This window comes from Panthera onca, chromosome A2, assembly GCF_046562875.1.
Source record: "Panthera onca isolate mPanOnc1 chromosome A2, mPanOnc1 haplotype 2, whole genome shotgun sequence".
Classification (NCBI taxonomy): domain Eukaryota; kingdom Metazoa; phylum Chordata; class Mammalia; order Carnivora; family Felidae; genus Panthera; species Panthera onca.
This window is the reverse complement of record NC_138340.1, coordinates 166142886-166169041: the sequence shown is the minus strand read 5'-3', so window position 1 is coordinate 166169041 and position 26156 is coordinate 166142886. Positions and strand designations below refer to the sequence as shown.

The 26156-nt window shown below is 55.8% G+C and overlaps 1 protein-coding gene and 1 long non-coding RNA gene across 15 annotated transcripts in view; one reads left to right on the top strand and one right to left on the bottom strand.

Annotated features, from left to right (window-relative positions):
* PAXIP1 (PAX interacting protein 1) overlaps positions 1-25820 on the top strand; it is a 51489-nt gene extending 25669 nt beyond the window's left edge. For all 4 annotated transcript variants that reach the window (XM_081795111.1, XM_081795108.1, XM_081795109.1 and 1 more), the window contains 15 exons: positions 4389-4938; positions 5319-5413; positions 9142-9237; positions 10157-10294; positions 10913-11034; positions 11449-11633; positions 12641-12684; positions 14398-14468; positions 15845-15947; positions 16901-17069; positions 23189-23289; positions 24321-24455; positions 24543-24618; positions 24696-24756; positions 25446-25820. In XM_081795111.1, coding sequence (XP_081651237.1) covers positions 4389-4938; positions 5319-5413; positions 9142-9237; positions 10157-10294; positions 10913-11034; positions 11449-11633; positions 12641-12684; positions 14398-14468; positions 15845-15947; positions 16901-17069; positions 23189-23289; positions 24321-24455; positions 24543-24618; positions 24696-24756; positions 25446-25461 — 1962 coding nt within the window. In that variant the 3' untranslated portion in view covers positions 25462-25820. The remainder of the gene's footprint in view (positions 1-4388; positions 4939-5318; positions 5414-9141; positions 9238-10156; positions 10295-10912; positions 11035-11448; positions 11634-12640; positions 12685-14397; positions 14469-15844; positions 15948-16900; positions 17070-23188; positions 23290-24320; positions 24456-24542; positions 24619-24695; positions 24757-25445) is intronic.
* The window catches only part of LOC132674340 (uncharacterized), a 28689-nt gene continuing 19547 nt past the window's right edge, over positions 17015-26156 (bottom strand). For 10 of the 11 annotated variants that reach the window (XR_013551952.2, XR_013551955.2, XR_013551958.2 and 7 more), the window contains 2 exons: positions 18003-18091; positions 17063-17513 (listed from right to left, as the gene is read on the bottom strand). This is a non-coding gene — a long non-coding RNA (uncharacterized LOC132674340). Of the gene's footprint in view, positions 17514-18002; positions 18092-26156 lie in introns of all 11 variants that reach the window. The other variant, XR_013551961.2, reaches the window with a different exon arrangement.

Genomic DNA, 26156 nt, shown 5'->3' with positions numbered 1-26156 from the left:
CAGGCGGACGCGGGGGGTGTCGGTGGCCGAGCAGATGACGGACGGACCGAAGGACAGGCGGACGCGGGGGGTGTCGGTGGCCGAGCAGATGACGGACGGACCGAAGGACAGGCGGACGCCGGGGGTGTCGGTGGCCGAGCAGATGACGGACGGACCGAAGGACAGGCGGACGCGGGGGGTGTCGGTGGCCGAGCAGATGACGGACGGACCGAAGGACAGGCGGATGCGGGGGTGGGGGTGGGGGTGTTGGTGGCCGAGCAGATGACAGACGGACGGAAGGACAGGCGGACGCGGGGGGTGTCGGTGGCCGAGCAGATGACGGACGGACCGAAGGACAGGCGGACGCGGGGGGTGTCGGTGGCCGAGCAGATGACGGACGGACCGAAGGACAGGCGGACGCCGGGGGTGTCGGTGGCCGAGCAGATGACGGACGGACCGAAGGACAGGCGGACGCGGGGGGTGTCGGTGGCCGAGCAGATGACGGACGGACCGAAGGACAGGCGGACGCGGGGCGTGTCGGTGGCCGAGCAGATGACGGACGGACCGAAGGACAGGCGGACGCGGGGGGTGTCGGTGGCCGAGCAGATGACGGACGGACCGAAGAGCAGGCGGACGCGGGGGGTGTCGGTGGCCAAGCAGATGACGGACGGACCGAAGGACAGGCGGACGCCGGGGGTGTCGGTGGCCGAGCAGATGACGGACAGATGGAAGGACAGGTGCAGGCAGTAGAGTGTGGCAGCCGAGTTAGCGATGTCGGAGGGTCGGTGGTTGGGAAGATGAGAGACGGAGGGGGCCCAGGTTACACGCCAGCAACCAGTGCGACCTTCTGCCTGGCGTGTTCATGTTGGGGCAAAGAAGATCGTGGGGTTTTTTGCCAAAATCGTGGGATTGTCCACAAAAGCGGGATTTGTGGCATTTCCCGCAAGGTGGGTGAGCCAGTATTTTGCAGCCTGAATGGTGACAGTGCGTGGTGGCCGAGCGGCAGACTCCCCTTTTGCGGCGAGGCGCCTTCCGTGGGCTCCCCCCCACCGCCATACTTGGACTTCCCATCGTGGTCCTGTACCTGCCGGGCCGGGAAGACTTTGAGTCGGCGGGACACCGTTCTGGAGGGTGGTGGCTAGTGAGGAGGACCTGAGGGGAGGTGGGGGGGGCCTGAGCGGAGGTTGGGGGGAGAGGACGGAATGCTCTGTCCGTTGGGGCCCACGCTCACATGGGGTCCCTGCGGGTGGGGGGAGGACGGAACGCAGAGAACGGCTCCGATGGGGAGGGGGTGCTAAAGCCACGAGGTCCTGGGCCCGGCACCAGAGGGCCGTGAGGGGAGCAGAGCCGACGGTCAGAAAGAACCAACCGGAAAGCCAGGGGCTTGAGGCCGGTGGAGAAGGCAGCCGGAGGACAGCCCGGAGGCAGCGGTGGTGTGACCGGGGCGTGCGCAGGGAGGCCCGGCGGCCCCTGGGTGTGCGGCTGGAGTGCGCACGGACCCCTCCTGTGGTCTGGGGCCCGGGGTCCCCCTGCTGTCCCCACTGCTGTCCATCCGTCGGCTCGCCGCTGCCCCTGCCCCTGCTGCCGCCCTGTGCTTCTCCCATGTCCACTTCGATCCCATGCTCCCTGAATTCACATTTGGATGGAATCCGCTCCTGTGGGGTGGAAATGGGTGCCTGCATCAGGGAGTGGGGTGCGCCCCACAGGAGGGCCAACGGAGAAGCCGGCCCCAGGCTCTGGTGCGCTGCGAGGCCCCGCGAAGCCCCGCCCGGGCCCCAGGGAGAGCGGCTGCCCAGAGGCTTTGCGCGCGGTTTTGGTTTGCAGGGATATTTTGCTGCTAGAAGTGAAGAAAATGAAGTTTTGAAATGTTACAGCTAGAGGACAGATTTAGTTTAAAAATAGATTGGGGATGAGGAGAACACAGCCAATCATCAAAATTTGTATAGGTTGCGAATTGGTAGTGGCTAGAGCCATGTTGTTTGTGTTGAAATTCTTTATATATTGGGGCGCTTGGTAGGAAGTAATTTAAATAAAGAAAGCCATAGCGTCACATGAAGGAAGAATCCAGACTTGACGTTCGTTAAGAACTGTTGTTTGTGGAATGGCAGATTATGCGACCAAGCAGCCAAGAATCCCGCTTGTTTGGTTGCTCGAGACTAGCGCGTGTTTTCCACAAGAGGCACATCAGAGGGTTGAAAAGCCCGGCTTTCCAGCCCGGGGTCCGTCTCACCCCAGGCCAGGGCTCTCGTCCTGACCCCTGTCTGCTCCGAGCCACCCTGTGCTCACAGCCTGCACCCACCCCGCCCTCTCCCAGCTTCTCCTTGCTCCAGGCCTGGAGCACCGCCCTCCCCCCCCCCCCCCCCCCCCCACCGGATGGAAGGGGAACAGCCTCAGGCTCCAGACCTTCAGCCACTCCTGGTCTTTTCACCCTTTGTACGGAGGGTCCTTCAGACCTTCCGGAGCTGCCCTGTGATCTGGGGTTGGGGTGCAGGGGCGGGGGAGGCAGCCTGAGGCACACCACTGGTTTGACCTGCCCATCCTGGCGGACAGGCCTTTATTCCTTATTCCCAGTCAAGCTCATGTGGGTTGTGACTTCTGAGAGTAAAAAAATACATGTGTACAAAACTTTAAAAAATTCCAGTGGCACCAAAGGGTATAAAGTGGTAAACTCCCTCCTGCCCTTAACTCCTGTGTCCTCTCCAGAAGCAGCCACTGTTACTGGCCCGCTGCGCTGACAGGCTCAGGACTGATCCGCAGAAGTCCTAGCAGCTGTCCGCCACCCGCCCCTCGCGGCTTTTGTGGACGTGTGAGCATCCCAGTTGCTGTCCTGCTGTCTGGGTGTGGTACGCGCTGAGGTCCATTTCCCTCCGCTTTACACGGTACTTTTTAGTACTTTTAAGCATAGAGAATAAATCGTTACCCTGCCGGTTATGAGTTTGTTAAAAAAATATTTTCTGGTTAGAGCTCTACTGAGGAGTTTCTGAAGTGTGGAGAGAACTCCTTATGGAGAGAGAGGTCCTACCTGTAAGTGATTTCAAAGACAGATCGTGCAAGCCTCGAGTTTGGCCTTAGTTTTTTTGTTTTTTGTTTCAATGTTTGCCTATTTTTGAGAGAGAGCGAGCACGAGCCGGGGAGGGGCAGAGAGAGAGGGAGACAGAGTCCCAAGCAAACTCTACGCTGAGAGCAAAGCCCGACGTGGAAGTTGATCTGATGATCCCTGAGATCATGACCTGAGCCGAAGTTGGATGCTCACCTGACTGAGCCCCCCGGGCGCCAGGCCTCCATCAGTTTTAGAGGCAGCTGTTTGGCCACGAAATCCAGAGTCTGTCGCCTTTACGTTCTGGAGTCCGTTTAAGCGGAAGATACGTTTTAAGAACATACTTGAGGTTTTCGATTTAGTCGTGGCTTGCGTTGCAACTGGATTTTAGAGTTTTGTTTAAATGGCAAGTGTGTCTTCAATTGGGAAAAAATTCATTGTAGGACATAACATTCAGTGCTGTGCAGGATGATACAGTAACGTGCCGTCTGGTGCTCTGGCCTCTCCCGACTCCTGGCCCTGTCCCCTCCCTCCCCTCAGCTTGCGGGCGGCTCTCCGCTTACGCCTGTCGTCGTGAAGGAGGAACTAGAAGGGAACGGTCTGGCCAGTTGGATTTTCTCTGGCTCGAAACACTTCGCTCCTTCTGAAGAGCCCCCCGTCCTTTTGGGGAAGGTTGACTCAGCAGCTGTGCTGAGGATTTCTCAGTTGAGGGACCGTTGGCCATTAAACAGACCTACCGTTGGTGTCTCTTCCGGCCCCCGTTTACAGAGCTGCCAGGGCGCAGGGCACGGTGACCACAGAAGGGGGGGTGGGGGTGCTTTCACTGGGGGGTGGTCTTCACGTCCGCCTCCTCCGGGGCCCCTTTCGTCGTTGGAAAATGGCAGGTGCGGAGAGGAGCTCGGGCCAGGCCGACTGGCTGCAGGGTCCACTTTTTCCCTGGAGCATCCCTGGGTTAGGAGAAGTCCGGAGCTTGGCAGGGGGACAGGGGGGTGCCGGTGAGGCGCTGTGCCCACAGCACATTGCGGGGGGCGCACAGACCCCTGCGAGGAAGCAGGGCGCCTCTCTTTTCTCCTCCCCCCGCCCCCCCCTTTTTTTTTTTGCAGCCCCGTGACTGTGCTCCGTCGAACACATCAGCCGTGTGAGTTTACACGTGTGTCAATTTTAAGGCATTAGCTCCTTCCGTGTTACTTACTTCCAAATTCTGAATTCCGGTGAATTCGTTCGCTTTATCGAAGTTGGTGACGCTTGCCGTTTGGTGCCTCCGTGTCGCGCGGTGCTGAAGAGATGGCAGGGTCCGCTCACGTTCTCCCGCTTGGAGGACGTTAGGCCGTTTCCCTGTCGCTAATGACTTCGCCTCGTTTTTGTTTTCTAGATCCTACAGTCCCTTTCAGCGCCCACGAAAACCTTAGAGCATCAGGTGAACCACAGCCAGCAGGGCCACGCGAACGCCGGCGCCGTGCTGTTCGGCCAAGTGAAGGTGGCCCCGGAGCCACACCTGCCGCAGCCGCCGCCCCCGCCCCCGCACCCGGTCCTGCACCTTCCGCCCCAGCAGATCCTGCAGCTGCAGCCGCAGCCGCAGATCCCGCAGCAGCCCTACGCCCCGCCGCAGCCACACCCCTTCCCGCAGCCGCCGCCGCCGCCCCGCCCGCAGCCGCCCCTGCAGCCGCAGCCCCCGCAGCCCCCGCAGCACCTGCAGCAGCAGCTACAGCAGCACCTGCAGCAGCAGCAGCAGCTGGCCCAGCTGCAGCGCCTGCACCTGCAGCAGCACATGCACGCGCCTGCCGCGCCCCCGCCGCCCCCGCCGCCCCAGGCCCTGCCGCCCCAGGCCCCGCCCCCGCCGCAGCCGCAGCCGCCGCCGCCCCCGCACCCGCACCAGCACCAGCACCCGCACCAGCTGTTTGGACACGACCCGGCAGTGGAGAGTTAGTAACGGGCGCGGTCTCTCTCTCCCCTAAAGTCTCGTCGGGAGGCGCGAGGGTGGGGTGAGGGGCTGAGGGTTCCCGTCGGGAGGGTCCTCACGGAGGGGAACAGGTCCGGTGCCCAACGCGGGCCCCACTTGTCACGGTGGGGCGTCCTGGCCCCTGAAGGCAGCACCGGGGCCCCTCACGGGGCTCCACACAGTCGCCCGTGCGCACCATCGAGCCTGCGGACCTGTGTTTTGAACCTACCGCTCAGGCTGCGAGCGTCCGGGTCGAGAGCGACCGGCTTCAGAAATGCAGAATGAATGCGGCGAAGTGAACGCCTCCGTTTTTGCGCACACGTACTCAGGCGGTTTTATTTTCCTCGTGTGATTCCGTTCCAGTTCCCGAAGAAGGGTTCCTCCTGGGCTGTGTGTTCGCAATCGCAGATTATCCTGAGCAGATGTCTGATAAACAGCTCCTGGCCACCTGGAAAAGGGTGAGTTGTGCCTGAAGAAACGCAGCTCGGTCTTGAGGACTTGCAGAATGCGGATTGGCCTTCTGTTTGGCTGCCCTCACTGACCTACACGTTGTTGTGTTGCGAATGTATTATGGGCGTTTTATTTTGACACTCTGTGACCTTGGGCAGATAGATCACTTTTCTGGGCTTCAGTGTTTCCCGCTGTAAGGGAAGCATGTTGGACTTCGTGATTCTTGAGGTTCTTCCAGCTCTTAAACTCTCAGGGCCACAGGTTATTTGTGCATAACTGGGGATGTGAGAATGAGATCAGGTGTTTGGTGCCCCGGGATAGGGACCATCAACCTCTGTGTGCCTTAATCCTTTCTGTCTCCAGAGGCGAGTGCCGGACAATCTTAGACTCTCCAGCTGGGAAGGGACCTCAGAGTCTCTAGTCTGTAGTGGAACCGTAGTGCTCGTATTTATTATTTTGTATGTTGGCCTTTAAGGAAAAAGAGAAGTAAACGCTTTTCCCGTTAGTGCCGCAAATCAAAACTGATTCTAATTTAAAGAAAAAAAAGACTGTAAGTATGCTTCGGGCAGATCCTAAACGCGCTTCCCCGAAAGCATTCCTGTTGTTGAAACACTCTCCGTGTGAGACAGAGAATACTGGGAATGCACGAGGGGGGGAAAACCGCACATCAGTCGGAGAAACAGCCACCTGTGATGAGCAGGAGGCAGGACGGCAGGTGCAGCGAGAGCCGTGAGAAAACAGCGCGCTGGGTGGGGGCGAGGGCCTTGAGAGAGGCCTGTGGGGACAGGTGGTTCCTGCACTCAGTCTTAGGACAAACAGGAGGGAGCATGGAGGGTGTCCCAGTGAGAAACCCTCGGTGTAGATGGGGAGGGGGTGGCAGGAAGGCATGGGCTCCTGGCCAGGCCACCCCTTCGAAGACCTTCTTCCTGTGCCACGTGACAGAAGTCGGATTTTCTCCCTGTAGTTATTAAAGCATGGAGAAAAAGGAGAGACGTACATTCCAAACCATGAAACGTTGAGTTGCGGGAGTGCAGGCAGGTGACTAGGCCAGTTGGGAGATGCTGGTAACCTGACCTGGGGCAGGAGGCAGAGAGAGGAGGGGAGAGGCCCGTCTGAGAATCACGGCAGCAGGAAATTCTCTAAAAATCACAGAAGTGTTGGAAGGTGATGTGTAGAAAGCGGCCTCAAAACAAAGATATCTTTGTAACTCAAAGACACAAAAGATAGAGACAAGTCTGCTTCTGTTTGAAGCTCCGGGATTAGTCCAGGAGGGCACGTAGCAAGGGACAGGCGTGCCAGCGCAGAGAAAGCACGGGCAGGACCACGTAGAGAGGGACGGTCGGGCACCGTTGCCGCAAGTTCGGGGTGCAGAGGGAGGGCTGCCCGGAGCTGCGCCCCAGGGACGACTCTAAGAAGCAGCAGTTGGGAGGCCATCTGGTGTCACGGAGCAGCCGGCGGCATCTTCGGAGCCCCGAGGAAGAGTGGCTCCTGGCTTCGAATGTCGCGGCCTGTCTGCCCGTGACGCGCCGCTGTGGTGACAGCGTCCTCAGGCGGCCACGGTTGGGCGCCCCCTCCCGCGGAGATGGGAGAGGAATTCTCTGGGTGAGGGTGGAGGGCAGTCGTGGAGATGAGTGGAGGGAGGCGCCGGCCTCAGTTGGAGAGGGAGGAGCGGTCCCCGAGGGGCAGCTGACACGCGCTCTGATGTGACCTGATGTGCCTTATCTGTCGGGGCGGGAAGAGCTGCACCGTGCCCTCCGCCGTGTAACGAGTCCTCTGCAACATGGTGACTCCCAGCAGGGAACACGTGTCACCTGGAGGGTGCTTCGCGAGTGGAGACCCTGCCGTGGCTCAGTAGGGTGGCTGTGGCCGAGGCCCTCTGCTCGCGTGTGGTCGGGGGGAGCCAGGCGACGGGAGCCACGGGGCCTGCCGTGGGGCTGGGGCAGCGCTGGCCTCCGCCGGGGCAGGTGACCTGAGGCGGAGCAGGGAGGAAGCCACAGCGTCTGCTGTCTGGGAAGCCGCATGCGGTCGCCGCACCGTATCCTGTTTGTCCAGCCCGTACCAAGCGAGGAGGCCGAGCTCTGCTGTGAAGGGGGGCGCGTCCAGGGATTTGTGGGCACAGTCAGATACCACCACGGACGGTAGTCGTGTGTTGAAGAGTTCGGGAATGACGTAGTGAAAGGTGCATAGAAAACTAAGAAAGGCAGGCGGGAGGGAGGGAATACGGCTCCTAACAACCGCAGGAGAAGCGAGCCAGGGTGAGCCCCGCAGGAGGAGGTCAGGAGGCGTGGATTCGTGAGAACATACCCGGAATTATCGGAAGACACGCGAAGAGCTGACTGTGCTTGCTGCAGGGGAGTGAGAACCAGTGGTGTAGAAACCGCCGGTTTGCTCACACGCCTTAGTAAGCCATGTTTGTGCACTGCTGAAACAAAAATCGGTAAATTCTGTTTTTGTTTTTTTCCAGAGAAAGAGTGTGAGTGGGGGAAGGACAGCAGGGGAGAGAGAATCCCCAGGAGGCTCCACACCATCAGTACGGAGCCTGACCCAGGGCTCGATCTCACGACTCTTGAGGTCCTGACCTGATCCAAAATCAAGAGTCAGATGCTCGACTGAATGAGCCACCCAGGCGCCCCGATCAAAATCAAATTTAAAAAGTAAATGGCACCTGGGTGGCTCAGTCAGTTGAGCATCCGACTTTGGCTCAGGTCACGATCCTGTGGTCCGTGGGTTTGTGCCCCCCACGTCGGGCTCTGTGCTGACAGCTCGGAGCCTGGAGCCTGCTTCAGACTCTGTGTCTCCCTCTCGCTCTCTCTGCCCCTCCCCTGCTCATGCTGTGTCTCACTCAGGGATAAATAAACATTTAAAAAAAAATTTTTTTTTTAATGTAAGTGAAGCAAGGAGTGCCTGAGTGGTTCAGTCGGTTGAGCGTCCGACTTCGGCTCAGGTCACGATCTCGCAGTTTGTGAGCTCGAGTCCCACGTCGAGCTCTGTGCTGACAGCTCAGAGCCTGGAGCCTGCTTCGGATTCTGTGTCTCCCTCTCTCTCTCTCTCTGCCACTCCCCTGCTCACTCTTTGTCTCTCAAAAATAAACATGAAAGAAAAGTAAATGAAGCAGAACCGTTTTGTGGGGCAGGTGTTTTTTTTAACAGACCGCGAAAGTCCCTCCCTTCTGGTGCGCGGTTCTTTGGACTTTCACAAATGCTGCCAGCACCGTGCAATGCCACAGAATGGTTCCCTCAGCCCTAAGACAGACCTGTTGTTAAAGAAAAATTTTGGGGTTTGCTAGCTTCCGGCTTTTTAATTTATTTATTTGTTATAATGGCTCTTAGCCAGGGTGGCTGTGCCCCCCAGGGGACATTTGGCAATGTCTGAAATGTCATGACACCAGGGCGGGTGCAGGTCAGGGGAGCATGGGACGGCCTCCACCACGCGGTGCTGGCTGGTCTGGAACGTGAGCAGAGTGCGAGGTGGAGAGAACCGTGTTACAGAAAGAGAACGTTCGTTTCTCTTGTCTTTCCCTCTGGAAATTCAAGTCAAATGAATGTTGGAGCTCATTTTCGCTTAACGGTGCCGAGTGGAGAACCTGTAACTATAACCCACACGTATGTCGTATATGTTCTGGTGAAATATACTATAAAAATAGACGATGGGCTCTTTAATAGTCTGATTGGAAACCGTACCCTGTCCTCCTGAGCACGCGAGGTTGATTATGACTTTGGCTCTCCTGTGTGTCTAGATAATCCAGGCGCACGGTGGCACCGTGGACCCGACGTTCTCGAGCCGGTGCACACATCTCCTCTGCGAGAGTCAGGTCAGCGGGATGTACGCACAGGTGAGTAGGGCGGCGTCCCCTGTGACTGGAATGAAGTCGGGCCCGTTTTGTGGCCCGTCTTAGGACTCTAGCGATTGCTGTGTTTGGAAAGGACCTTTTTCTACCTCTGAAGAGAGCAGAGTCCCTTCTTTTCACCAGTCTTTGCTGGGACAGATAACCTTGTGGACGCCTGGCCTTTACGTCTTTGAGCGCGGTGTGCCAAGGACGCGCCCCTTCTCTCAGTCCAGGGCAGCCCCGTGACCAAGTGGGGGGCGGAAGCGGGACTTGCGCCCTTGGGGGCCTTCGTGCGCGGGGCTGGACGGAGCCTCTGTAAACTCCTGCAGGGCGTGGGCTCGCGTGGTGTCCCCTCATCTGTGGCCTCAAGTTCCGTGTCTTCTCTTCTAACAGCGTTCTTACTTGTGGACAGAACCCTGTTAATACGTGTGTGATAAACAACCTCCCCGAAACTGCTCTTCAACACTGTAGCCTTTTTCTGGATCCACTTTCCAACTAAAACTGTAGAAATGCCTGTGAGGTTTTTTTTCCCTCCATGGCTGATTTTAGGTAGGCGGTGACGTTTTCTCGGAGCCTGTTCTTTTGGGGGCCCTCCATCTTCTTGCAGGGGCATTTTAATTGAATTTTGATGATCATAGATGTGATCTCATTCCGTGATTATTTTTAAGGTGGTTACAAAGCGTGTTGCCTTTGCCCCGGTTGCAGGCTCCCGTTCGCAGGCTCCCGTTCCCGTGTGGGTCGTCACGTTCTCAATCGTGACGTTTGTCCCTTTGATAAATCGAGGGCTAGGTGTCGTGACATCCCCGCGAGGGCTTCCTGATCCCGGGAAGGTGTCGTCGTAGCTGTCCAGCCTTGCGGGTTTTGTGCGTGACCCTGCAGCCACAAAGCCCCAAGCACAACAGACCCGTGATTCTGTCTTTGGTAGGCGATCAGGGAGAGGAAGAGATGTGTCACAGCGCACTGGCTAAATACCGTCCTGAAGAAGAGGAAGATGGTGCCGCCCCACCGTGCCCTTCACTTCCCGGTGGCTTTCCCCCCCGGAGGGAAGCCGTGTTCTCAGCACGTAAGGGACTCGGCTTTGTTTGGTGCTCGTCCTCCTCCGGCAGAGTAGGTCCTGCGCTGCTTTCTGCCTCCCGCGCGGGCTCCCTCTGGCCCGGCGCCCGAGGGCCCAGGCGGGGTGGACACCTCCCCTCCCGTGCGCCTGGCGGCACAGGCTCCTGCACGTAGGAGAGTCTAACCGGGTCTCTAGCGTCTCGGACGCGACTTAAGGTCCCGGAGTAAAGCGGGGGTCTTGTGCTGCAGTGGCCATCACCGGGCAGGCCCCTGTCGGTACCTGTGGGCTCTCTCACTCCGACGACCTCAGAACTGGGACGGGCGGGAGGGTGCAGAACTCGCCCGTTCGTATTTACACGCTTAGTAGGGCGGCTCTGTTAAAGTGACGTCAGCAGCGTCCTCCCGACACAGAAGAAGCTTCCCCGGGTCTGGTATCTCGGTCGCCTCCCCCGCCGGCTACAGACGTAGCCTGCGTCCCGTGAACAGGATGCTGCTTTCGACATTGTCGGGAGTGGCGTTCCCAGCTGCCCGCGGGAACGCCACGTGCACAGAACAGGCCCGGAGAAGGAAGTGGCCACGGGTTAAATCGTCACTGCGTCTTGGCCTTATTTGCTCTCTTTGTGCTTAGATTATTTCTGTGACTGGATTTGTCGACAGTGACAGGGACGACCTGAAGCTCATGGCTTACCTGGCAGGCGCCAAGTACACGGGCTACCTGTGCCGCAGCAACACGGTGCTCATCTGTAAAGAGTAAGCACGCCTCTGACGCCACGTGGGCTCCTAAGCCCGCTTACGACTTGGCGGGTGTGTCAGCAGTTCGGTGTTGGGAGCCCGAAAACGGTCTGTGGGAGTAACAGCAGTGAAGTTTTGACGTTCGCAGAGGCGTCCGTAAAGCACTGCGGTGAACTAGAATCTCAAATTCGCGGGCTTTGAGTCAGCTGAGTCGGGTCCGGGGAGTAAGGCAGACGCGGGGCTCGCGGGCGATGTGGGACCGCGGCGTGAGCCTGGACGCACCCTGGGATCGCGATCGCCAGCCAGGGGCTGCGGTCGCCTTGGCTCGGGCAGCCCTGCTGGGCTCTGATACCAGATGCAAAAGAAACGCTGGTTTGAACGGTAGATGCTTCTAGCATTTAATGAAGTGTGTTTTTCCTCAAAACCAAAAAGGCCTGCCGGTTTGAAGTACGAGAAGGCCAAGGAGTGGAGAATACCGTGCGTGAACGCCCAGTGGCTTGGCGACATTCTCCTGGGGAACTTCGAGGCGCTGAGACAGGCCCACTGCGGCCGCTACACGACGTTCAGTCTGCAGGAGCCCTTTGCCCCTACCCCGCACTTGGTTTTCAGTCTCCTGGGTAAGTGCAGTTACACGGGTCAGATTCATCAGTGCGGGTGCTAGACTGCGTCCACCGCCTCTCGCTTGCCCGAGGCGCCGCTGTGCGCCAGCCTCCTCTTAGTCCCTTCCCCCGACCCTGCCCAGGGGCTCTTGCCGGTTTGGTGTTCTCTCCTGCCTTTTTAGTAGATGCCGGGGATAGAAGGAGCACTCCGCTTTTCCGTCTGGTCTCCCCAGCCTGCCCCTGCTGGTCTCCCGTGCCCGCCTGCGCTCCTTCGGCTGTAGGCCGGCACCTGTGGTCTCCCCTCTGTCCTTGCCAGCTGCTCGTCCTGGGCCACACGGACCCCCGCCCTGCGGGACACGCTCTGACAGCTGAATGCGCTCCAGAAAATGCCCGTTCAAGCTCTGCCTTGATAGGCTCCGTTTTCAAAATGCTCATTAAGTCTGGTTTTCCGGTGGCTTTAATCGTGGCTCTTTAGTTTGGTGTTTGGATGGCTCTTCGTTTTAAGCCACAGTCTGCTTCCCTGGGACGTATCTGCCCGTTTGACTTCAGTTCCGGGAGCTTTACCGAGACCTGTGGTCGGTCCTTGAAGCAGTCAGCACGGCCATCGTGTAGGGAGGTGCGCCGGTCCCTCGGCCACCCTGACGTGCCGCGGTCCTCCGTGTGGGCCTCCCGTTGTCACGGGTGGTTGTGGTTCCCGGGAACGGCTTCCGGAGTGACGCCAGGGTGGGCTGGGGGGCGGCTCCGCCCTGGACACCTGTGCTGTGCTGCGTTTCTTCATGTCCCTCACCTGGAGAACCCTCAGTACGGGACACCCGAGCACGTCCCGCGGCTGCTGGCTGCTCTCCCCTTCCGTTGTACTGAAAACGTTTTTCGGCATAAGCGTGGTGCTTGCATTTATCATTAATGAATGTCCACTGAGCCACCGACGTGTCTGATGTAACGTTACTGGCTCCAGAAAAGGGCTTTACAAAGGGCTTTTCCACTTGAACGGTATGTCGTTGTAAATGCAACTCGTTTCTCTCTAGATGCCTGGAGGGTCCCGCTGAAGGTGTCGGCAGAACTGCTGATGGTACGTCCAGTCAGCGGCCCGGTCACTTGGGCTGTCCCTGTCTTACAGGAACGCGGTAGGCACAGACCCGTGTTTGTACGTTCGAAACTCTTTAAGTGATTTGTCAGCACGACGTCCTAGAACGTTCAGCACGCCCGGGGTCTTCGCTCCCCCTCAGTCGGTGCTTTTGTCATTGCCCGTATGTGTGCACGGGGGAGCACTGCTCGAGGAGCTGCAGCGAGAGGGGAGGCACGAGCACTCACGGGGCAGGAGCCCTGGGACAGCGCTGGCCGCTCTGACTCGCGTCGGGCTGCCCGTGGTACAGGATGGGGACCCCCCTCACTGTGGGCCGGGCCCTGGTGGGTGAGGCCGCCGGCTCGGGACGCGAGGAGGTCGGATGCCGGTGGCTGTTGACTCGGAAGCAGGGACGGGCGGCCTTCTGGCAGGGGCCGTGCAGCCACATCTCCGTCGTGTGATGCTGGGACGCCGGGTCGTGTTTTCCGTGTCACGCTGCGGTAACCCCGCCGTGTGATCCCTGGATGCTGGGTGGCCGTGTGATGTAGGGGTTAGGGTTACGCCCGGGTCACCGTGTGTGTTCACCTGTCTGTTCGTTATCAAGGGACTTGAGTCACGTGCCCGCTGATTTTCAGCACATCCCTCAGCACTACAGAGTTAATTGGGGGGTTGTGTCCCTGTGAACAATGAACTGAGGGGAACCCTCCGGTCAGGGTCACCCAGTGACACCCCGGCCTGTGTTCTGTGATGACCTGCTCCGCTTGTTTTCCGAATCTAACCTGGGAGCTGCCGAGAATCGTCCGGAGTCTGTCACGGAGCCCGTAGGCTAGTGATAATGTGGTCCTGTGTTTTTTCTTTGTTTAAACTAGTAGTTATGATTTGATAAGACACGACTGGCTCTGACACACCAGCAAAAGCAAATATTCTCCTGACTCGCCCGGGTGGCAGAGATGTTCCGTGGCCTTCGGGATGAAGGTGGGAACGCGGTCATGTTCTCCCCCGCTCGGCCCCAGGGGCCTGGACGGCGGCTTGTCCCGCGGCTTCGTGTGGTGGTCACAGAGCCGCGGGTCTAAGAGACTCGGGGGCCAGTTTACCTTGTTCCTCATTGCCCCCGACGTGTGGAGTTTGGAGACTAAGGAGCCGAGGGTTGTGTCCTCAGGGCAAAGGTCAGAGAAGGAGAGCCTGGCCCCGTGCCTGACAGGGTAGTGGGTCTCGCGTGTTTTTTGGAGTTGCGCCGACTTTCTTTTCGGTCGTGTGGATATAGCTGGGGTGTTTAGAAAACGTTCAGGTAAATGCCCCAGATGGAGAGGCAGTGGCTTCACGCAGTAAAACGAGTGACCCGCGTAGCCCCTGGTAGCGCGGCGGTCCGTCCGGGGACGGCTTTCGTGAGCCGCCACACGCCAGATTTCTGTTGCGGGAGCAGCTGTGTTTTAGGGGTGTGATTGCAGGGAGTGTGTTTTCCAAATCCCACGTCGGGACAGCAGACGACGCGGGAACGAACGCTGTCGTGTGGCGGCTGGGAAGGGCCAGCCGGCAGCCAGGTGCCAGGCACGCGGGCCCCTCCAGAAAGCCCTCTGGCCCCTGGCCGGCGTCCTCCTCGCTGCCATCCAGGCGCGGCTGGCTTCTGTGTGGCGGAGGGACGCTTCTCCGACGCGGGTGTGTGGGCAGCTGCTGTGTTTCGTGCACAGTCGACTGACGTGGACACCGGTGTGATTACAGGGCGTGAGGCTGCCTCCCAAACTGAAGCAGAACGAAGTGACCAACGTCCAGCCTTCTTCCAAAAGAGCCAGGTACGGACGGCCCCTTCCCGCCGCTACGGTTGGGGTTCTCTGCAGGCCTGTGTTAGAAACGCTCACAGTTGGGGAGATTCCGGGACGTTTTCATAGAAAACAGGATCTTCTGACTTCCTCTTGCTTTATAACCTCATTGTGCTGGGTCTCGTTGCCGGGCCCAGAAGGGGGACAGACACATCTGTCTTTCTCTTTTGTTTAAAAAAAAAAAAAAAAGTTGAATCTTCTTGGTTTTATAAGTTTATTTTTTAGTGTATTCATTTTTGAGGGAGAGACAGAGCATGAACAGGGGAGGGACAGAGCGAGAGGGAGACACAGAATCTGAAGTAGGTTCCAGGCTCTGAGCTGTCGGCACAGAGCCTGACACGGGGCTCGATCCTGAGCCGAAGTCGGACACCCAACCGGCTGAGCCACGCAGGTGCCCTGCATCTTTTTATTTTTAAGCAAAACTGTGTCCCGCCGCAGTCGGTGAAGCGGCAGGCGGGAAGGGCTGGCGGGCCGCACTGCAGGAGCAAGTGTGGGATTGCATCCCCGAGGTGAGCCCCGCGGCCCAGGCGGGCAGGGGCCGAGAGCCCCGTGGAAGGACGTGTGCGGAGGCAGTGGTCTCGCCTGCCGAAGACCTGGCTGGCCGGTGCGGGTCATGTGATTCGTAAGGCAGGGCAGGTGCAGGGTGAGCGGGGACCTTTCTCCTTCTTTCGTGAGTGTGGAAAAGCCGTTACTTCCAAGGCGGACTCGATGAGGCGGTCCTCCGCAGTCACCAGCTTCCCTCGCCTCTCCCCTGCTCTCCATCAGGCCCATTGCACCCCCACATCACAGTCCGTGTTCCAGGAGCGTTCAGGAACGTCTCGGTCGTGTGATGACGCGTTTTTTTAAGTTGTCATCAAAATGCCACAAACAAACCTTAAAAAACTATTTTACCTAAATGGCCTCAAGTGTCAGCTACGTGAGACTGAGGTTTCATTTAAAATGCGTGCCTAAGTCAGATCGCTTGCTTTGTGCTTCTGGTGTAAGGGCAGCGGACAGGGGCCTGGCGCCTGCCAGAGGTGCGGCTCCGGGGATGCCCCTGTCACTGCCTGGCCCGTGAGGGACGCTTCCACTGGCACAGCTGGCTAAAGCCCCCACTTTCTTTTTAAAGCCCGTGGAGACCTTTGTGTGTGTGTGTGGGGGGGGGGGGGGGGGCGGGGGGAGGGTGGTGAGGAAGAGACGGCGTGCGCCTGAGCCGGAGCGCGTCGGTCTCGGGGGTGACTGCGTCCAAGGCAGGGAGGCCCTTGCGCTTGCCCCCTACCGAGGAACCCCGCACACTCGGAGCTCTGAAGGCTTGTGCAAGCTGTTAGAATCTGTTGTTTGCTAAACAGCATTTTTATTTTCTTTCACAGAATTGAAGATCTACCCCCTCCCACCAAAAAGTTAACACCAGAATTGACCCCTTTTGTGCTTTTCACTGGATTTGAGCCTGTGCAAGTTCAACAGTATATTAAGGTGAAATTCCGTTCTACGTTCTGGGAGGAGTTTTAGCACCGTTCCGTTTTGTACACGTTGGCTTTAGGCTAGCAGTGTGTTAAAGGAACATTTAATCAGGAACGTCCTGCTACAACAGTCTTTTTGGCTTGTAAATTACAGTAAAAGTAGCCATTAACTCATAAGTGATGTTTCACCTTGTTCTGTGGTTTTTATAGTTTTATACTTAGACCCTTGCTCTCTTAATAGTAGAAAACGTAACTCGGGTGAGTAGACGAGACCCACATTTATGGTCCTGCGAACGCGAGCAACCTGCTTGAACATGCTCGTCCCAGAAGCCCCCCCGGTGTCGGGGAAGCCGCAGGCCGGTTCTCCTGGGTGGGGACCAGGGCCGCGTGCTTGTGCTTGGACAGGAAGTGGGAACGCAGCCTTCAGCGTGCTGTGGGAAGTAACAGCACAAGGGAGGGGGCATCTCGCTTGGCTGTTGTTTCGGGGCGGCGGTCAAGAGGGTGTAAGTCGGCCTGTCGTCACGTGGGCTTCGTTCATCGTACCGCTCAGGTTTTGAAGGAGAAGAAACCGCCCTAAGTGCCGTATCAATTTTTTTCACTTTTAAAATTGAGCCTAGTTACTGAGCTCTTTCCTGCTTGTTCACGTCTTCTCAGTCACTTCTCTAATTTTTATGAACAGGGTCTGTCTGTTAATGTGCCTCACCGACACCCATTTCAGCTTAGAAAGTCCGGGCATGTTCGCGCCTTTTCATGAAACGCGCCGCCTCGTTCTCCGGGCATCGTGTCTGTGGGGTGTGATACGGGGGCCCTCGGGGAATCGCCGGTTTTAGCTCAAGGCGCGGGGTCGACTCCGGACACGTGCACGTGCGTTGCTGTGCTCGCCGTCTCCCAGCTCTCAGGCCAGCGCGGCGCGCCGTGCTCAGGTGCGGCCCCGCGCTCACCTCCGCTCTGTGCCCCTCCCTCCAGAAGCTCTACATCCTTGGGGGCGAGGTCGCCGAGTCTGCGCAGAAATGCACACACCTCGTCGCCAGCAAAGTGACGCGCACGGTGAAGTTCCTGACGGCCATCTCCGTGGTGAAGCACATCGTGACGCCAGACTGGCTGGAAGAGTGTTTCAAGTGTCAGACGTTTATCGGTACGTAGCATCCACAGCTCCGTTGCTAATGTGGAAAACCGACTCGTGTTTTTCTCGACTTTATCTCTGCTTTCGTCCCAGCAAACGCCTCATTTGCTTTCTTACTCTTGATAACTCACCATTAAATTCATAAACGTCTCCCACGTCCCAGTGAGTCATTTGATACCTTTGCCTCGGACCGGGAAATAGGAAGGCTTCGGCGTTTGGACGTTGGGGGGAATAAGGCCTCCGCCTCGCCGCTTCCCGATCCTGATGCGTGTGTTCGGTTCGGGTGCTGGCCGTGCAGTGCGATCTCGCGTGCAGCACAGGGTACAGGGATGGCGTCCAGGGGTGTCCGGGCACGGCTCTGATTGCGGGCTCCGTCAGAGGGCTGGTCGTCCGCCCCTCCTCATCTGCCCCGCGTCGTTCAGGGCACCAGGGGCGAAGTCCTTCTAGATGGTCGTGCTTAGAGACGGCAGAGAAAGCATAGGTTTTGTTACACGGATCAGTGGACCAAAGTGCTTTTAGTGGAAGCAGCGGCAGTGTGACCCCCCACCCCCCACCCCCCGTGTGGTGCTCCCAGCCCACATGCCCCCCCCACATGCACATCCTGAGCCCTCACCTGGCCACTGGTGCAGGTGGAGCGGGAGAGCAGGTGCGTGGCCCGGACAAGCTTCACTGCGATCTCGCAGTGGTGCAGAGTCTTAGCTCCCTTGTGGGCCCCGGCCCCCCCCCCCCTCCCGCCCCCCCATCATGTGGCATCGACAGCAGTGACCGGCCCCCTGTCAGGACGCACCCACTGTCCTGTTTCTCCGCAGCCACCTGCCCTGGGCCCAGGGCTCTCCTCCCGCTATCTCGGCTGTGCCCGCTCGTTCTACCCCTGGGGCAGGGGGATGCCGTGGATGCCCCAGGCCAGCAGACACCCTCCCGTCCTCACTGCCCTCACGCTCTAACCTGACTTCTCCCTGACGGGGACATGTTGTCATATTGCAGATCCGTGTCGTTTTCTCAGCCACTCGTGTTTAAATCTGATTCAGTCTTTACTGTAAAAAAATTAATAAAAAGCACACGTAGTTTGAAGTTCATGTAGTCTAACATACAGATGAGAAAGTATGATCCGGAAAAATAACTTGTTTGCAGACACTTAGGTTTGTTGTTTATAGCAAAGCTAAACCAAACTTAAAATTCTGTGATGTTCTATCCAAGTCAGTCATAGAAAAGAATCATTTACCTGAAAATCAGTAATAATGAAAAAACCTGAATTCTCAATAATATAGTCGATCCCTGTCATTCCTGGTGTTACGTCCTACAGAGTAGCCACAGACACGGGTTCCTGAGCACTGAACCATCATCGCTCCCAGAGGAAGCAGGGCTGGGCTCCTGTGAGCCCCTGGTCCTGTGCTCATCAGCCGATCCATACGTACCCTCGTGTGTATCTGGAAAACATCACGTACGTGTGCGCTGTGTCAAAGAGCCCGTGTTAACACCTGCTCTTGGCCCCCTCGCACCGAGCGCCTGGCCAGCCGCACATGACCGACACCGAAGGAGGCCACCGGGTCTCCTGCGGCCTCTTCCCTGGGAGCACAGCCGCGCTCCGTGCTGGCACTTTTGAGACCAGTCACCAGCAGAAAGCATAAACGTGTGGGAAAATTAGCACTAAATAGACCACAGAAAGGAAAGTGTTGGTGGTATAAACCGGATGAAGGCCCAGCATTGCCTTATTCAGCCCCCACTGGGAACGTGCGCGTCTGGTCCTCGGGTTTGTCCCTGCTCTGCGCGTCTCCGCGAGCGATGCAGAAGTTTACAAGTAAATTGTAGCAAGTAGGCAGACTCACAAATGCAGAATCCGCAAGTAACGAGGATAACTGTAGAGACTCTTCCGATTGAAATTAATGTTTTTGTTCTTAAAAGCTATTAATGAAATAAATGCAGGCAAAAGAAAACATTTGTAGAAACAATTACTATAAACATACAGATTAGCTCCCAAGTTTTTGTAACAGTTGTAAACTTTAGAATGATATGGGCTGTTCCTTAATGGAAATTTGACTTAGTTTACCAAGTTTGCCAGTTGGTGACATGTGATTCTTTTATCTTTTTATAAAGTTTACGGCATTTCCTGTGTCACAGAAGTTCTGATTGACTCATTTATTTCTGGTATAACTGTTGATGTCTGAGGGTTAGAAGGTGGTTTAGTTGTAATGTAAACGTTTACTATTTAATAGTAACTGTTCAGACGTTTCATATTTAATCCCCTAAATTTCCAGACATAAGAGAGTGTTTCCACTTTATAATCATTGCCTTCTCTAGACGTCCTGCATTTGGACTCCTACAGCACGTATCCTTTCCAGAGTGGCCTTCTTTCACTTTGTGATAGGCACGTAAGCCTCCTCCCTGTCTCCTCACTTCATGGCTCGTTCCTGTTTGGCGCCGAACGGTTCTCCATTGTCTGCACGGACCACAGTTAATCTGTTCACCTGCTGAAGGTCAGAACTTTCAAGTCCCGACCATTACGAATAGAGCCACTGCCGTCATTCGTGTATAGCTTGTGCATGGGTGTAAATTTTCAACTCCTTGAGCCAATACCAAGGGGTGGGGTTGCTGGATTGTATGGTAAAAGTATGTTTAGTTCTGTTAAGAAGCCACCGAGCTGCCTTCCCAGCTGGCCGCCCCGTCTTGCGCTCCCGCCAGCAGGGAGAGTTCCTGTTGCTCCACATCCTTGCTTGCATTTGCTGTTGTCAGTGTTCGCAGTTTCCACCATTTTCACAGCTGTGGAAGGGCGATCTTACGGTTGTTTTAATCTGCGCTTCGGTAATGACACACGATGTGGAGTATCTTTGCCATCACTGTATCTTCTGTGATGCCAGGTCTGTTCAGACGTTTTGCCCATTTCTTAACTGGGTAGTCTTCTTACTGAATCTTAAGAGGTCTTGGTATATTTTATATAGCAGGCCTTTGTCAAATGTGTTTTTTGCAAATATTTTCTCCAAGTTCATGGCTTGTCTTCTCATTTTTTTGACATTTTCTTTCACAGAGAAGTTTTTATTTTTAAATTTTTTCTAACGTTTATTTTTGAGAGAGAGAGAGAGAGAATCCGAAGCAACCTTCAGGCTCTGAGCTGTCAGCACAGAACCCAACGCAGGGCTCAAACCCACGAACCGCGAGATCGTGACCTGAGCCGAAGTTGGATGCTCAACCGACTGAGCCACCCAGGCGCCCCAGAAGTTTTCAGTTTTAACGGAGTCCAGATTATCACATTTCTTCCATGGATCGTGCCTTTGGTGTTGTAGCTAAAGTCATTGCCACATTCAGGGTCGTCTAGATTTTTCTTCTGTGTTCTAGAAGATTTATGGTTTGTGTTTTACACTCAGGTCAGTGGTGCATTTTGAGTTGAGAAGGATGTACAGTCTGTGTCTGGATTCAGTTTCTTGCGTGTGGACGTCCAGTTGTTAAATGATTTTTGCTCAGATTGCCTTTGCACCTTTGTTAAAAACCAAGGTGATTGTTTCTTGGCTCTGTCTCTGGGCTTCTCTCCATTGATCTGTTTGTTTGGCCAGTGCCACATGGTCTTGTCTGCTGGAGCACTGAGGCCCGTCAGTGGCGGTCCCCATCTTTGTTCCCGTCCTTCAGTGTCGAGCTGGCTGCTTTGCGTCTTTGCTTTCCGGGCGAACTTTAGGGTCAGTTTGTTGGTGTGTGTAAATGGTTGGTTTTTAATACGTATTTAATACATACATATTTAATACATATTTAAAGACCTTTTGTTTTGCCAAAAGCTTTAAGTTTCTCAAGAATATGGACCTTAGGTTATCTGGAGTCATTAATATCTGAATCGTTGCTGTCAGGTTCACGCCTTTTACTCATCTGTTAGCATTTGATGGGTTTTTAAGGAACACGTTTGGCTTTTGAAATCAAATCTCTCTCGCCTTTTTTTAAACAATCCCCAAGTTCGCAAACAGTTGCAGTCAGCAAACAGTACAGATCGCTGCCTTTTCCTGAACCGTGAACGAGTACGTTCCCAAGATGACGCGCCATCATCCCTGATGTCGTGGTACCTACAGAAGAGGATGCTCTGCCAGACGGCCACGGCACAGCCGCCAAAATCAGGATCTGCTGCTACTGTCTGGTTTGCAGACCTCATTCGGCTCTGCCTGGTTGTCCCCGTGATGTCCTTCCTTGAAAGCCACAGGGTAGCTCAGAAGCACACGTGGTCGTCACGTCTCCGTGTGGGTTTGCCCGCCGCTTCCCCCGATGGAGTGCGGCAACTCCGGTGGGCGCCGTGCCCTCGCGCGGCTCCTGCCGGGGTGGTGCGGTTCTGACTTGTCGTGTCACTGGAGGGGGTCACGGGGACCCCTGGGTGCAGGCGATGTCTGCTGGCCGCCTCCGCTGTAGTAAGTCTGTGGGGAAGTACTGGGAAGTGTGCCATTGCCACCGTTCCTTTGATGTACTCGTTTATCTCCTTGTGTGCAGCCGTTTTTCTCTGGCATTCCGTGGGTTGTTACCATGCTGTCCTTGATGCCTAGACTGTCCCGACTGGGACAGTGAGAGCCATTCTGGCTTCAGGGCCCCTCAGGCTGTCCTCTCTGTGTTTGAACACTTCTGGCTTTTGCACAAGAAAGTTCTAGGCTTTTCTGCTCTTGCGTTTGTAAATCAGTTCTCCCACGGCGAGCAGCCTGGCTTCCAGAACGCTACGCGTGTTTACTACCTAGTTCCCGCGCGTGTGACCCATGTCCCAGCATCGCCAGCACCACCTTGTGGGTGCAGGGCCCCCTCTCTGCCTGCACCGGCTCCCTCGGCTGGGGTTCTGGCACCCCACGTGGGCCCGATAGCTTTCATCGTGTGCTAGGGGTGTGGTTTTGTAATTTTGTGTTTGTCTCTGATTTATAGAGATTGAGACACTACTTTTACAGACTGTCGCTTTCTGGGGTGCTCATTTCCGCTGTGCGGCTGTGAAAAGCTTAACTTTCAGGTTGACTCCTCCCACAGACTCCTCCCAAGGGTGACGCAGCTCTGTTCCTGTCTGAAATCTCCCCGTAATGGGGTCGTCAGAGCCGCTGTTCCTCCGGGGACCGTTCTCTCCATCCAAGCCCCTGACGCCGCGTGGGGCTCTTCACCAGCTCCTGAGAAGGCAGATCAGCCTCGACTTTTGCCCTAGAACTTACATGTCAGACATTTTCCGTGTGACTGAACTGCTTGTTTTCACTTCTCCCATTTTCGGACAGTCATACCTTTTCCCACCGAAAACCGCAGAGCCGCTTTCCCGGATTGGCTGATCACTTGACCTCGTATCTCTAGCAGTTCGTCATTCGTCATCTCAGGGTCTCTTTACTGATTGGCTTGCTTTGCTCCGGGTCGGCAAACTCTGGCCCGTGAGCTAGGTAGGACCGGTTTTTACATTTTTAAAGCATCCCTGTTAAGAGAAGGACGTGTGGCTGAAGGAGCACGTGTCCCCGGCCCGAGCCACCGTGTCGGGGAGCAGCGTGCCGTCTGGCTAGAGCGCTGTGATGCTACTGGGTTACTCTTAGAAAACGAGGAAAGGAAGAAATGCTTCTCTGATCGTGAGACATTTATGAGAAGCTTAAGACATTTTGTGATCTTTAACTTTTCTTTTATAACTCTGAAAACCAATTAAAATTGCCCAAAGGCTTCTAAGTCGGGTGAAACCGTTCTTTCTAAGGTGCTATATGCCGTCCGGTATTTAAACGGAATGTGTTTTTGTCAGATCTATAAAGATTCATTGGTCATCAGATCATGGAGTCCGAGACTTGTGGTATTTCACACACACGCTGGGTGTGATGCTCGTTCCGAGCTGGTCGTTTGGGGCCTGGGGTTCTTGACCTCCCCATGAGCTCCCTGAAACCGTGCAAAGCGGCGGCCGGGAGGGGCCCTTCCTCTCAGTCCACTGTCTCCCACGAGCTTATAACCTCAGAAGGTGGAGACGCACTGTCCTTCACCTGCTCTGGCTGTTTCCGGGGCAGAGTGAGTGACACTGTCAGACATACGGCTGACATTTCCGGAGTCAGAGCTTTCCCAGGGAAGCGTGAGCCTCGAGCGGCGTGCACTTGACCGGCGGCACGACCTCCGGGGTGCACGGCCCGTGTCCCCTGGGTCTGCACTTTGTTGAGCGGGCGGCTCTTGTCTTCCAGATGAGCAGAACTACCTCCTCCGAGACGCTGAGGCCGAAGTGCTGTTCTCCTTCAGTCTGGAAGAGTCCTTGAAGAGGGCGCACGCTTCTCCACTCTTCAAGGTACACTTTAAAGGGAAAGGTCCCCACGGAGTTACAGATGGCACGGTTGGAGGTGACACACGCCCGGCGGGGGGGTGGGGGAGAGCCTGGTGCTCCTCCCGGGACATGTTACTGGAGGTCTTGGCCGGGGAGACCCAGTGCGCCTCCGGAGCCCCGCGCCCTGCTGCCTGTCGGGAGTGCGCGGTGTCCCTGGGCCTTCAGAGCGCGTGGCCAGGGATAACTTAATCGGTGCGAGGCATTTAAGTTGGGTTTTCTGCTTTTAACAAATCTTTGCTACTTAACGCTCTTCTCATTAGACGCACACGCAGCTGGAGAAAGAAGATTCTTGGCAAAACGTGAATTGAATGTATGCCTGAGTAACTCAAGACTGAAGATGTTTAAACATTTGTTAGAGAAGCTCCTTGGACACACACAACAAAACGTTCAGGCTGTTCTGTTTTTACACTTAAGGAACCAGCTGAGGCACGAGAATGCCGTTAGGGTGTATCTCCCTCGAAACAGCAGCGTTTTCCAAACGTTAGTTCTTTTCCTGCAAGCAGTTTAACACTGTGCTTTATGGAACACTTGAAAACAAGGGCGTTAGGAAACTGAATCTTAACCGTCAGGATCATTTCCTAGTCGGAGCGCCAACCAGGCCCGGGTAACGAAGAGAACACAGGCGCTGTGCCTGCCTCGCGCTTGACAGACGGAGGGGGATGATCTAATGCCCATTTAGAATTCTATGGAAAGTGTGAAAAATGTTTACACTGTTGCTCCCGATCCCACAAAATTCTTCGTGTCTTTTAGGAACGTCAGTTCCAGTCTCTTGTACTCCTCACAGCTCACACCTGACACAAGGACAGGCTTGTTTTTTCCACACTTACCTCCCGGCTTCCTCCAGGCCCGTCTCAGGCTGGGGGCTCGCAGCGGGGTGGTACTTCCTTCCGGAACTTCCCGAGACGACACATTTTGTCAAAACTCTCAGGGTAGGATTTATGAAGACTGACGTACCCTGATGATTCAAAGTGCACGTATTTTCGTTTCATTTTTAGGCAAAATATTTTTACATCACGCCTGGAATCTGCCCAAGCCTGTCAACCATGAAGGCGATCGTGGAATGTGCAGGGGGACGAGTACTGTCTAAACAGCCGTCTTTCCGGAAACTTGTGGAGCACAAGCAAAATAAGGTGGATAGAAGGGAAACAGCCGACTCCTCGCCGTCCCCGACGAGATTCACTGTTCGGTGACCGATAAACTCCCTTTCTTTTCCTTAGAGCTTATCAGAGATCATCTTAATATCCTGCGAGAACGACCTTCACTTATGTCGGGAGTATTTCGCACGGGGCATAGGTACGGTGTGTTGCCGTGTTTGTGGGCGCGAGCGCACAGCAGCGCGTCCGTCCTCACGGTCCGCCCCTCTCTTTCAGACGTCCATAACGCAGAGTTCGTGCTCACCGGGGTGCTCACGCAGACACTGGACTATGAATCATATCCTTTTTCTGAAGGCGGCTCGGTGCAGGGCCCCCGTCCCCACTAGGATCGGAACCGCACGCATCCGTGTGGCGCGGGCAGTAAGAGGCCGGCTGGATCGCTGCAGGTGCCCTGCCGTAAGCTAGAAGCATCTGTCTTCATACGGTTCGTACTCTTACGTCTTTCCCGGATTTTTAGACGTTTGTGAATGTCTAGTCTGTGCCTCCTTGACTTTCAGAAAGAACGGCTTTAGCAGTCATCTGGGTGATGTGGGGGGTGTCCTCTCAGGGGCCTCGTGTCCTGTCTAGAGACGGAACGGAGCCTGCGTGGAGAGCTGCCGGGGTGGGGGGGGGTGGGGGGTCCTGTGTGGGGCCCCAGGGGCGGCTGCCTGGGCTCTGCCTTGTGGCCGAAAGGGGCATCCGCCGTGATGCGGCCTCGGCTTCGCCGCCTCCGCGGGGTGGCCGCGCTGGCTCTTCACGGGCGCTGGTCCCAGGCCCCGCCGCAGAGAGGCTGGGGTACACAGGCCGTGGCAGTCCGTGCGGGGCACGTGGAAAGCTGCCCCTGATCCGGGTTGCCTGGTTTGAGTGGGTACGAGGAACGCGGTCCAGGGTCTTAGACGGGCCCTGACGCTGGTTAATGAGACTTGGGGTCCCGTAGGGATGTAAGCTTGCCTCGTGTTCGAAGCGTGTTTTCCTCAACAAACCTACGTATAAATTTAACTGATGGCATCCGCACCGCGACTGGAGTCCTGGGCACGGGCCCGGCCTTGGCCGCCGTCGGGTGGACGGACCCGCTTCCTGCAGAGGCCCGCGTTTGCCAGCTGCTTTGGGAGGCAGGCGCTCTAGAGCAGGAAAACCAATAGGATACATATGCTGCATCTTTTTAAGATGTGTAATTTTATTCTGAGGAAACATAAATTATGTTTTGTATTATATGAATTTATGAGCCCACATTAGGTTTTATGATTCATTTGCCAGGTTTTTAAATGTTTTCACAACACTGTTAACAGAACTTCAACTACAAATAAAATGGTGTAAATAAAGACCTTGCTATCTCTAAATTATGATGTTAAAGATTTGAAATGTTTTGTACTTTGATTATTTTTATTTCTTATACTCTTTTCTTTTATATTGATATCTTGCCCACATTTTAAATAAATGTACTTTTGAACTTAGAATTTATTCTGTATTTTTTTTGGCATCATTTATATGACCTGCATCAAGCTGGATCACATTTTAAGTCATTCCAAGACAAAATATATTCTAAGTTTTCCCCAAAGAAATCATTTCTGGAAGGCAGCCATTCTCTGTCAATGTAATAAGCTCCCAAGCAGAGGGGTACCCAGAACGTTCAGCAACCCCTGCGATGCGGACACCGACCAGTCGGAACCTCGGACACCACATATCCATCCTGCTCCC